The sequence below is a fragment of the Elephantulus edwardii genome, unplaced genomic scaffold (assembly GCF_000299155.1).
Source record: "Elephantulus edwardii isolate Elephantulus edwardi_28Jun2011 unplaced genomic scaffold, EleEdw1.0 scaffold00158, whole genome shotgun sequence".
Taxonomy (NCBI): Eukaryota; Metazoa; Chordata; class Mammalia; order Macroscelidea; family Macroscelididae; genus Elephantulus; species Elephantulus edwardii.
Window position 1 is genome coordinate 1983966 of NW_006399908.1, and position 13240 is coordinate 1997205.

The 13240-nt window shown below is 42.1% G+C and overlaps 1 protein-coding gene across 1 annotated transcript in view; it reads right to left on the reverse strand.

Annotated features, from left to right (window-relative positions):
* The window catches only part of PAQR9 (progestin and adipoQ receptor family member IX), a 39944-nt gene extending 39436 nt beyond the window's left edge, over window positions 1-508 (reverse strand). The window contains exon 1 of the mRNA XM_006895117.1: window positions 475-508. Within this exon, the coding sequence (XP_006895179.1) occupies window positions 475-508 (34 nt within the window). The remainder of the gene's footprint in view (window positions 1-474) is intronic.
* Between the last annotated feature and the right edge of the window lie 12732 nt (window positions 509-13240).

Genomic DNA, 13240 nt, shown 5'->3' on the forward strand with positions numbered 1-13240 from the left:
CATAGAGCCCAGCCTCTCGGATAATCTGCTCTGCATACATGTTGAAAAGGTATGGAGACAGGATGCATCCCTGGCGCACACCCTTCCCAATTTTGAACAAACATATATGTCTTGGAAAAGATGCAGCCAGAGTGCTTCTTGGAGGCAAAGATTGTGAAGCTTCGTCTTTCATACTTAGGACAGGTAGCTAGGCAAGGCTATTCCTTGGAAAATGACATTATGCTTGGAAGACTGTAAGAAAAGGAAGACCTCCACTGAGATGGATTGTCACTGTGACTTCAGCAATGGGCTCTAGTGTCTCGGAGATGGTGAGAATGGCATTGGATAAGGCAGGATTCAGGTTGGTTGTTCATAGGGTTGCTATGAGTCATACTTGACCTCACCTAACAATAACAACAACAACAACAGCATGAGTTGTAGGCGACTTGATTGGCCACCACCACCAACAAAAACATTTAGTGCTTGTGGGGTTACCTTGGGACCTTTGCGTGAAGTTGCTCTCGTCCATCCCAGCCAAGTCCCCCTACATCTTTTGGTCTAATAAAACTGGACATTCACCTTCCTTGCCTGGTTCACTTCCAACATGACGTTCGGAAAGCAACCTTTCCTGTGAATCCAGATCCTGACTGAAAACTTCTAAAAACACCAAAATTTGTTGTGTTACATCAATTATGAAAACAAAAGTAAAAATGTGATTTTACATGACAGGAAACGTGATAATCACGAGCATTCTGGATTCAGAATAGTCGGTCATTCACCCTGTTTCTGCGAATGTCCGTTGCAGTGTCCTCGTCTGTTTATTGGGTGAGTGCATTCTAAGTCCCCATTTGGGTTAAACCCCCTCTTCTGAACTTTGCAGGCACAGCTTTCAATATTGGTTATTTTAAACGAACATGAGCAGACTCCCAGGATGCCTTTCATAGGAGTGTGGGATAGAGAGGTGGGACCAATCTTTGTTCACTGAGCCAGTCTGGTTGACATTTGCCTAAGCGAATACTCTTTCCCAGATGGTCAATGGAGTTCTTTTGGAGAGGCTCTCTCCTTGCTCAGTGAACAATACTGTTCGCACCTATTGAGATTTGGTTTGGGGAAAGAGCGTGTGTGAACCCTCAGCCAGGTCTGGGAGTTACAACAAGGAGACAGACTATGCCGATTCACCAGCACAAGGACCATCTCCGGGACTGACAGACCCAATCCAACTCAGACAGAGGGCGGGACTTCCGGAACCCCGACACCGGAAAGTGACGCGGCCTAATCTCACTATTTCGGCATTCGACTCCTCGGCCTCGCAGGCGCTTGTGGCGGGCTCCGCCGAGACCGACTTTCTTGGTGCTCGATTCTCCCGTGCTGCTGCTGTTGCGGCCGAAGGAGGGGCAAGACGCAAGATGGCAGACAAACCGCCAGGCGGCTCTCAGAAGGCCAGTTCGAAGGTAATTTCTTCAAGGGCTTCGTCAGTCAGCGTGTCCGTGACTGTTGTGTGGCGGCGACGGGCGCTTCTGGTCGAGCAGGAGGCGAGCGGGTCGGGGATGGGCGGTACGGTCTGGGTGGGGAGGCCCGGGCGCCGCCGCTTCGTGGTGCGCAGGTTGAGAGGCCTGCTCTCCGTCGGTGCCAGTGCGCGTTCGTCCGGAGCCTGCGGGGCCCGCCGAGCAGTACACCCCGCTTCTGCCGCCGGAGGGCCCTCGGGATTCCGAGCGAGCTCCGGGAGCCGTGCGGAGCGCCCTCGGGGTCTCGGCTCGTCGGGCCCGAGTCCGCCGGCGGCGCTGGGCAGAGGCGGGAATCGCAGCCCCGCCGCCTGGCGCTCAGTTTCTCGAGCTCACATGCTTCCTTCCCTGGTCTTCGTGGGGTGCGGGGAATTCGCGCAGCTCGGGGAGCGCACCTTCCGGGGGCAGGACGAGCGGGGCACGCGGGTGCAAGTGCGAAGGCGGGAGCCTTTTTCAGCGTCGCTCCGCGTGGTTTTTATCTTATTTTAGGGGAAGGGTCAGGTGGACGCTGCTTCCCGCTCCCTGTCGTGTGTTCTGCCCGCTCCTTTGTAGACGTCGAAGCCATTTCAGATCCATGAATTGCTGTTGGGTTTTAGGGAAACGTGTCTCGGTGCAGTGACAGCAGTGAGATGCCGTTGATCATTTGATAAGATTTTGCTTGGTCTTAGGTCTTAGTTGCCAGTTAATAGGTTTGCTTGTGTTTTTGTGTTTTGTTCCCCCCTTCCCCCCTTCTTTTTCCCTTTGCGTTTGCATCTAGAAACTATGTTAAAAGGATAGTTATTTCTCGCTGAAAGTTCTGGGAACTGTTTCTTGGTAAACACGTCTTTTGTTGACACATTGTTTTGAGAAACAAGCCGCCTTTGAACTTGGCTTCTCAGCTGCTGACACATTTGATTCTTTATGCCGTTGGTGAATAGAGCTCTTAATTAGTTGATGATTAGAAATGAACTTTACCTTTCTCCCCTTAACTTATGTAAACGCTATGATACAGAGACTGTTTGAGGCCTTAATATCTGTTGTGTATTAAAGGGATGAGAGGAATCGTGGGCTCTTCTTTGCTCAGTGTTGTCAACAGATTGAGACTCAAAGGAGCAGTTGTAAAGTTCACGGTAGCTACATCCTTCATCTTCATGCCTAAGTTTGGCAATTTCTTGTTGAAGTGCTAATGTAAATAGCTCCTGAGGTCTTGGATCTCTTGAAAGCATTTTAGCATATAACCAGGCTTCCTGCTCATGGCAGTGCATGCCTCTTCCTTGTTCTTGACAATTCCAGCATAAAATCTCTTCCAGAAAGTTTAGATTGCCTCAGTTGATCGTCTTTTGATGCTGTTCATAGGTTATCAGTGACAGTAAAAGGAATCGGTATCTTAGGGTTCAAATGATGTGGACATGATTTTGGCATTAGTGTGGTGATCATGGTATGCCTGTTGTCCAGTTGATTCTGACTCATTGCAGCCCTATAGGGTGAAGTAGGACAGCCCCATAGGACTTTCTAGACTGTGCTCTATATGGGAGCCTGTCAGCCCACTTCTCTCCAGCAGAGCTGCTGGTGGCTTCCCACTGCTGATCTGTTTGGTGACCTGACAAGCACTTAAAACTTGTGTCACCTGTGCACTTTGATTAATGAGGAGGCATGCTATCTTACAGTACAGATTAAAGTCTTGAGTCTTACCCTTTCCTCCCCCCTTCCTTTTGTTCTTAGAGGAAATAAAAAAGTTTTGACTTCTCCAAATAGTAGGAAAAATTTTAATCCTAGAAAGAATTGGAAGCCATTAGCTATCATCATGACTTCCACACTTGCTTTTTTTGCGGGGTTCATAAGGGGGATGAAAACCTAAAATTTACTGTAGAGATCAGAGATCATTTCAACTAATGATACAGTACAATATTTGAAATGTCTGGCTTTTTATCTGTGTGGTCTGATTTATCAGGGCACAATAGATAGACGAATGACTTGTATTCTGCAGTACAGATGGGATGATTTTTCCCATGATCATTCTACTTGTGGTATTTAAATCCCCAATCATACATGTGTTGCTATTACTTTTAAAATGTAAAGTATAAAAAAGTTTTTGTTGTTTACTGTGGCACGTAATGTCTTTTAATTATAAAATAAATGGTGAAATGAGATAGCCTCTGCATTTTCTTCTGGAGTTCTTGGGAAGACGCTAACAACAGATCAAATTTATAAAAGTTAAGAGAAAGAAGTAACATCTGGCTGCATGGAACATTAAATACTCTTCAAGAACCTAGAGGCATTTGATTGATTGAGTCCTTTGAAAGATAAGCTAAGCAATGACATTTAGACAGGTTGATTGAGCTGTTGAATTACTTCATAACAACATCACAGGACAGAGTAGAATAGTTTTGTAAAATTTCCTAGGCTGTTACCTTTATGGGAAAGATCCCTGATAGCATTGGCAGTTTAAATCCACCAGTGCCCCCAGGTGTAAAGATTTACAACCTTGAAAACCATGTGGAGGACGAAGAGTCAGTATTGCCTGAGCAGCAGTGGTACCAAATGGCCAGGTAATTTCTTCCTTGTAGTACAGGTAGGTTTGAACAGCCAACTTTGTGGATGGCAGTTAAGTCTTTTATTCTTTGCACTGTTAAGAAAAGGATAGCTTGAGAATTCTAAAAAAAAGAGATGGATAAAGTGAGAAATAGAAATTTCTGGAACGTGTTTTTAACCTCACTGACTTTGGTCAAGTTATCAGGAGGGGCCAGCCTTTGGAAAAAGCCATCATGCTGGGAAAGGTAGAGGAAGACCTTTAATGAGACACACTGACACAGTGACCAGCACAGTAAGCTTGAGCATGACAGATCATGACGAAGGTACAGGCAGAGCAAGGCTCAGATCTGTTTCTCATAGTATCATTTTGAGGTATAGTCAACTGGATGCACCTAACAAGAAATAGGATGGTAATGCAAAAAACAGAAAGTTCAAACTCATTGCCATGAAGCTAGAACTGATGTACAGGTGACCTTCTTTCAGGTTTTCAGAGACTAAATTCCATGGAGGGGATGTCCCTTTTTTCTCTCTTAGAACTGCTGGCAGATTTGAATCATCAGAGAGGTGTGGCCTTTGGGTTAGCAGTGCAGTTTGCTACAGATTATACCACCAGAGCGCCCTAAGAATGGTGGTAACAGTCAGGAAATGAGTTGTTGCATTGGGAAAATCTGCTATCTAGCACCTCTTTAAAGTGTTAAAGAGCTAGAATGTCAGTTTAAAGACTAAAGTTTGTCTGACCCAAGCCATAGTATTTTTTCATCACTTGATCAGAATGTGAAAGTTGGATGATGAATAAGGAAGACCAGAGATGAATCTACTTTGACTTGTGATATTGGCAAAGAACATTGAATACATGAACTGCCAAAAGGAATACATCTTTCTTAGAAGAAATGCAGAGTGCTCCATAGAGGCAAGGATAGTGATTTGGTTTTTTCCCTCACATACTTTGAAATTGTTGTCAGGAAGTGTCAATCCTTTCTGCAAGAGTAGAGGAGCAGCAGAAAAGATGATGATGATGATGATGATGATGATGATGATGATGATGATGCTTAATGAATTTAACTTCAGCAGTGAGCTTGAGCATGACAGAGATCATGAGGGTGGATGATTAGGACAAGGCAGGTCTTCAAGATGTTGTTCTTAGGGTCACTCTGAATTAATTTGATGTCTGGTGGCTTTTCTGAGACACATCTTTCTCCTGCAGAGCTCCTTGTGGATTCAAACAACTGGTTGACAGCATAATCCCTTACATAGGCCACCAGAACGGTCTACAATACTTTTTTTTTTGTTGTTCCTATGTACTGTTGTCAGAACTGATCCCAGCAGGTTTTTTAGGGGCAGTTACTCGCATGGGAAATTTGCCTGTCTCCCTGTGAAGCAGTTGATGGATTCACCCGCATGCCTTTTGGTGCATGCCTTTGTGCTGCCAGTGCAACTCCTTACTGCTAGGACACCAGAACTTCCTACAGTATAGGCCCTTATGAGATATTGCCTGATCCTAGCTCCCAATTCCAAATTTCAAACAAAAGGCACAAGACATTATACTGATTTTCAAGGTTTTTATGTTATTGAAAAAGGCAAATACGGGAGATTTTATAAGGGCCTAGAGAGTATTACCTCTTAAAAAAATCTCCTATATTTACCATTTTTAAAAATTAATTTTAATGAAAGTTTACAGAGACTTAGGGTTTCCAGTCATTCATTGTTGCACTTTTCTCCCTACTCAGCCCTCCCCTTCTTGGAAAAAAAAAGGAAAAACTCTTTCATTGTCATGCAATCCCTCCCCCCAAGTCCACTCCACTATGCAGCCTTCTGGATTTCTGTTTACCATTTCTTAATAACATGAAAATCGGTGTAATGGGTTGTGCCTTTTGCTTGGAATTTGGAATGGGGAGCTAGGGTTAGGTAAAATCTTTGCAATTTTAAGATTCTTGATTGTACTTTCTACACTTAAATGGGGAGTGCTGGTGCCCTAATGGTAAGAAACTCTGCTGCATTCTTGGAGGCACGCAGTTCAAATCCACCAGCTGCTCCACAGGAGAAGGATGGGCAGTTGTGCAATTTACTGCCTCTGAAAACCTGCTGTATGGTTCGCCATGGGTCTGTTCTAACTCAGTGGTATTCAACACCAATACTTAAATAAAATAAAATTAGTGACTCTTACTAATTAATACCTTTAAAAAAATTTAAAAAACCAAACTACTCAATGGTGAAGTTTAGTTCTCAGCCTTTGTGAGCCTCTATGTAAAAATTTCAGAAAGTTTACACCTGCATTTTAATTAATAGCTTTACTCCATGGTTTTTCCCTTAGTTGCATGTTGTTGTTGTTGTTATGTGCCATCAAGTCGCTTGCGACTCATAGCGACCCTGTGTACAACAACAGCTCTAAATGCTGCTCTGTCCTGTGCCAACCTCACTGTCTCCGATACACCCATCCTGATTACCCAAGTCACTGAATCAATCTACCTCATAGAGGACCTTCCCCTCCTGTGCTTCCCTCCACCCTCCCAAGCATGACGTCCCTCTCCAAGGACCGGTCCCTCCTTACAACATGTTCAAAGTATGTCAGACAAAGCCTCAGAATCCTTGCCTTCAAGGAGCAGCCCAGTTTAACCCTCTCCAAGATGAGTCTGTTAGTTTTCTTAGCAGTCCATAGTATATTTAATCCTCTTCTCCAGCACCACAGCTCAAAGGCATCAATTCTTCTTCTATCCTCTTTAGTTGTTGTCCAACTCTCTGATGCATAACAAGTGATTGCAAAGACCATGGCCTGTATCAGGCACACTTGAGTCTCCAGAGAGACACCATTACTCTTCAGTACTTTGGAGAGGTCCCTAACAGCAGACTTTCCCATGACAATACGTCTTTTAATTTCCTGGCTGCTGGTGCCAAGAGTGTTGACCGTGGAGCCAAACAAACTAAAGCTGTGAACAATCTCAATCACTTCACCACTCATCCTGATGCTGCCAATTGGTCCAGTGGTGAGAATCTTTGTCTTCTTTATGTTGAGCCTAAATCTGTATTGAAGGCTGCAGTCCTTGACCCTCTGCAGCAAGCGTTTCAGGTCCTCCTCAGTTTCAGCAAGCAGGGTTGTGTCATCTTCCTGACGCCACACTTCTCCTCATAGAGTCCAGCCTCTGGGATAATCTGTTCTGCATACAGATTGATATGGAGACAGGTGTCCTTCCCAATTTTGAACCATGCAGTGTTTCCTTGCTCTGTTCTGACGACAGCCTCTTGGTCCAGTATAGGTTTCTCATTAGCATGATCAAGTGTTCTGGGATTCCCATTCTTCTCAGAGTCAGCCCCAGTTTGTTATGATCCACACAGTCAAACGCCTTTGCATAATCAATGAAACACAGATATTCCTTTGGTGTTCCCTGCTTTCAGCTAAGATCCATGTAACATTAGTTACAATATTCCTAGTACCACGACCCCTTCTAAACCCAGCCTGGACTTCTTTCTGGCAGTGCTCTGCTGATGTGCTGTTCCACTAATTTTTAGATAATCTTCAGTAGAATCTTGCTTGCAACCCCCCACTAATAATAATTTAAAAAAATAGTTATTTGCTACGTATTATCTAAAATGTATATCAGTTGAGGAAAAAAATAAAGTTAAATTGTAACAGATGTTATTCTTTGGAAATTATTTACAAATTAAACTCTTCTTGTATTAACGGCCAACCTTTGACATGCTGGAGTAGAAGTAGCCCCTTCAAGTTGTGTATGGTAGAGTTTTGGAGGAATTTGATTATCCTAATAATATCTGATTGAAACAAGCTCGGAAGCAGAAGTGGCAACCACTTCCATAATAGCTTGCCTCTGGAAGCCCTGTGAACCTGGAGAAAGGACGAAAGTCACACAGGTGTCCAGGACTTTCATTCATAGGGTTGCTCTGAGTCGCCTACAACTCGACAGCACTTAACAACAATAATATCCTGTACAAAGGTCCACTGAACATCCCATGGAGGGCCAAGAGATAAAACATGTATGTCTTGGAGAGGGTGCAGCTGAGTGCTCTTCACCAGCAGGAATGATGAAGCTTCACCTCATATACTCTGGGCATGTTGGTAGGAAGGGCTATTCCTTGAAGAAGGACACGGTGCTGGGAAGAGTGGAAGGTTGGCGAAGGAGAGGAAAACCCTCAACCAGGTGGATTGACAGTGACTGCTGCAGTGGACTCGTGTGTCAGGAAGTGTGGGGATAGTGCAGGATAGAACAGAGTTCAGATCTTTTGTTCATAGGGTCACTTGAGTCCTATTTGACTTGGCAGCACCTAACAACAACACTAATAATATCCTATATTTTCTTGAACTATCTGAAATGAAACTTTTACTTCTTAGAGGAAGACTCTCAACAAGGTGGAGTGACACTGTTAGTGATGGGGCTGAACATATCAGATCATGAGGATGGTGCAGTATAGGGCGAAGTTCAGGTCCTTTATTCACAGGGTCACTGCAAGCTGTAGTTCACTCAGTTGCCCCCAACAACAACCCAGGGTTGCAGAGTTTATTTGTAGATCTTATTGCTACTAGAATCTGCTTTGTAGTAAGATGCGTCCATTGGTTTGAGAAAGCAGCTTTTTGTATCTTGTGTAATGAGAGGTTGCTGCTCATGGCAATATTGTGGCAGTAAACAGAATATCCTGTGACTTGAATTTTTGCACAAAAATTCTATTGTAAATCTGGTAGGTAAGAGTGGTATACGCTGTAAAGACAAATGTGCCGCCTGATATTTCTGTTGTATTTTGGAAAATGTGCATTTAGGAGTTTTATTGACATGCGCTTTAAAAAATATTTTTGACTTAGAACTTTTCTGTAAGTCAGAGATTGCCTGTGTTTAGTTTTATTAGTTGAGAAACAAAATTCCTGTTTGGAGAGATTGTATATAACATGAGAAACAATATTTTGTTAGTGTAATAGGACAAAGGTATTTTCTGATCATTAAAATATTGATTTTGATATTTGCAGACAAGGTCATCAGATGCTCATTCATCTGGATCTTCAGACACACACGTGAGTATAAAATAAACTTTTTTTCCTAAGAATTTTATTTCCTATGTATCTCTACACCTAAGATTTTACTTGATGAGTAAATGGGATCATCATATTGTATATGCCTTTTTCTTTTACCCTTTCTGCTAGACATTCTTCTTTTTTATGACCCAGTATGTATATTTCCATTTTTGTTGTGCTTCTGAAATTTTTTGTTGTTGTTGTTTACTATTGAGTTGGAACCGACCCATACCTGACTCTGCGTGGTTTTCAGAGGCAGTTAATTGCATGGGAGGAGATTGCCGATCCTTCTGCCATGGAGCAACTGGTGAATTTGAACTGCGTGCCTTCAGAATTGCAGTGTAGCTCCCTACATAATTTTTTACAGATATAAATGTGTGTATCAGTACATTTACATTTATGCTTCACTTTTCAATATGAATAAGTTCTGAAAATGAAGTTGCTATGTGCATATGATGATCATGTCATCTTGTGCCCTCACCTATAGTTTGAACACTTTCCTAGGCCTAGGTCCTACTGAGGTCCCTTCCTTCTATTGCTCCTTTTCCCTCACACTGCCTCAGAAGAGCTACCTGCAGGGTAGGGCCATCTGGTCTGATTTCAAAGCCAGATTGGTACAAGTGTTATCCTCTTCCCCATGCTTGGGGGTAGGAAGTTCTCTCTCCTGCCCTCAACATATTTTCAGGATAAGTTGCACTGACCTATCCCTTTGACAGTGCCAGAATACCATGCTGCCTTCTACCCAGTAGGTCTTCCTCACCCCCACCCCAACCCTTTGCTTGAACTGTTAGGTTTCTGAGATTGTAAATCACACAGGAGATTATCTGTCTGTCTTCCATGAAGCACTGATGGATTCGAACCCCCAGAGAAGTATGGCCTTTGGATTAGCAGCTAATCTCCCTAAGAGCTATGTACCACCAGAGCCCTCTACGTGTCCTGTGGGATTACGTTATGCATGGTTTTTTTTCCTTGCACAGAACACTTATTAGAATCTCTGCAAGTCTATGGGCATAGCTCTGTACTTTTTTTTTTAAATGACTTGGAAGTATAAATTTCCATGGTGGGGAGGTACAGTTTTTTATTCAGCTGTTTTTCTGGTGGCTGAACATGTAAGTTTTTTACAAATATGAGACTTGCATAGAAGCTGTGCTAATCTCTTTATTTCATGTTTAGTATATGTGACAAAAGTGAGCATGACATTTAGTTTTTGTTTAAAGCTTTCTGACATTTTGAACAGTACTGCAATCACCATTTTACATGTTACTCTAGTAATGTGGCTTTGAGTGCCTGAGACTCTTTCAGGAGGCCTGCTAATTCACAACTGTTTTTGCAGCGGTAACAAGGTATTTGCCTTTTTCATGATAATGACATTTACATGGATAGTACAGAAGCAACTGGTGGGTAAAACTAGTGGTAAATAAGCATAAATCAGGTGATATTATTGTTGTTATGTACTATCAAGTCAGAACCAACAGCTGACTGTCCAGTGGTTGTCAGAGGCAATAAATCTTTGGAGTTTGCCCATTTTCTCTCATTGATCAACTGAGAGATTTGAACTGCACACCTTTAACTTGGCAGTACAGCTCCTTACCACAGTTTCCAGAACCTCATATAAATCACATAGAAGCACCAAAATGTAATAGTAGTCATTACATTTATCGTCATTTGGTTGGCACAGTCAATCAAAATAAATTATTTTTCCTGAAGGGTGTTCTTGATGAAGCAGTAAGTTAATACAGTAGTCTATTTAAAGTTGGTTACAGGTGTTTCTTGGGGGATAAGAAGAAGGTTCCTTCATATTATTTGTGATGAAATGAGAAGTATATATATATAAAGCACATGTGCTTAACAAAGAGTGATTTTTGGGTTGAGGGAAAAATGCTTATATGATTGTTTGAATTGATAAGTTACCTAGTTAATCTTTTCATGGACTATTACATTACTTCAGAAAGACTTGCCGACAGACAAATAATGGTTAATCAGACTTAAGTATGTAACAGACCTTTTTCTTGAAAATGGACATCTATACTTCATGGAAAACTTTGCTGCTCCTGCAGGAGCAATGATTTTATATATCATTACCTAACTTGGAAGGGACTGGATAGCATTTTGCTAAGTAAACTTAACTCAGTCTTATATAAGGATAAATGCTGTATAAGACCATTATTGTAAAACATATATGAGGATTCAAGGAGTGAGAGAGAATGGGCGAGTGATAGGGGGCTGGTGGTGGAGGTTAATCATAGGGTCACACAGTTTGATGGGTAGAGGGAGGGCACTGGGAAAAATCCAGTGTGAAAACATTGTATACGATCCTTTTAATTAAACCAGTATAAAATAAAAACTTTATTTTAAAAACAAAGCTCCAAAAACTGTTGCTAATAGTAAGATTTGAACTTTCAAGTACATAAAAAACTTCTGTGTGCTTATTAAAAGTGTTTCAGAAGAGGTGATCTATAGTGGCACTAAAAGGTGTGATTTTTTTTTTTTTTACAGTGATATATAGTGAAATTTGCCAAAGGTTGTTTCTAATTTTCAGTCCTATATATTATTTTTTAAAATATTTTTATTATTAATTTTAATGAAAATTTACAGACTTTGGATTTCCATTCATTGTTGTACTTTTCTCCCTCCCTCCCCCTCCCCCCAGTACACTCTTCTCTTTGAAAAGTAAAAGTCTTTCATTGTTTTTACATTGATTTAAAAAAAAAATTCTGTTTCTTAAGATGGACTCCTCAGGACCTCAAGATAGTGATACGTCGAGTCAAACACGATCCAAGAAACATAATTACAGGAATGAAAGTGCCCGTGAAAACCTTTGTGATTCTCCTCATCAGAATCTCTCAAGAGTGAGTAAAACTTTTAAAAAGACAATTAATGATTTTTTAACATGTCCTTGATTGTAGTTATTTGAGTATCTCAGTTTTGTATTTGCTGTTTCATTGTGTACTATTTGACATATACTGATTATGGCCTTTTTGTCTTCTGTATTAGGAGGGTTAATGATAAACTCAAGTTCCTGCAAGAAAAAATTTGGGCTTGTGTTTGAAGTCTTTTTCGTTTAACATTTTAAAATTTTGGCTTTACCTTTGTGTTGTTATGTGTCATTGCGTCACCTGTGACTCATAGCGACCCTGTGTACAATAGCTCTGAATGTTGGCCTGTCCTGAGCCAGTCTCACTGACTCTGACACACTTACCCTCATTAACCTATTACTGTATCAGTCCATCTTGTTCAGGGTCTTTCTCTTCTGCCCTGTCCCTCTACCTTTTCAAGCATGAAGTCCCGCTCCAAGGAATAGTCCTTCCTGGCCATGTGCTCAAAGTATGTGAGATAGAGTCACAAAATCATAACCTCCAAGAAGAAACTTGTTTTCACCCTCTCCAATACAGACACACTCTGTTGGATCAGCTTTTTTGGGAATGGGAACAAATACGTACTTTTTGCCAAAGCAGCTGTCCTCCAAATTTCCCAGCATAATCTGGTGAGCGCATCCAGGGATGCATTGTCATTTGAAACATGCCAAATGGTATCACATCCATTCCTGGGACCTTATTTTTTGTCAGTATTGCAGCTTCAGCTTCTCTTTCTTCATTACCATTGGTGCTTAATCATACGGTACTTCCTGAAATATTTCTGTGTTAGCTAATTCTCTTTAGTATAGTGCTTCTGCACATTCCCTCCATCTTGATGCTTCTTGGAAAATTCAAGATTTTTCCCCATAGCAGCTTCCTATGTCAAGCATTCTAGGTCTCTGCACATTCTCTTATAAGTCCCTGTAAGGGCTGGGGTTGTTGTGTACCATCGAGTTGGGACTGACCCTCTTGTGGGCTTGGAAGGAGATTGTCCAGTTTTCTACCACAGAGCTGCTGGTGGACTTGAACCATGTGCCTTGGATTACAGTGCAGCTTTCTTGCCAGTGGGCCAATTGGCAGCATTAAGATGGTTGGTGAAGAGATTGAGATTGTTCACAGCTTTAGTTTGCTTGGCTCCATAGTCAACACTCTTGGCACCAGCAGCCAGAAAATTAAAAGACATATTGCGATAGGAAAGTCTGCTGTTGGGGACCTCTCCACAGTACTGAAGAGCAGTGGCGTCACTCTGGAAAGTAAGGTCCACCTGCTATAGGCCATGGTCTTTGCAATCACTTGTTACGCATCAGAGAGCTGGACAGTGACTAGTGAGGCTAGAAGGAGAATTGATGCCTTTGAGCTGTGGTGCTGGAGAAGAGTAT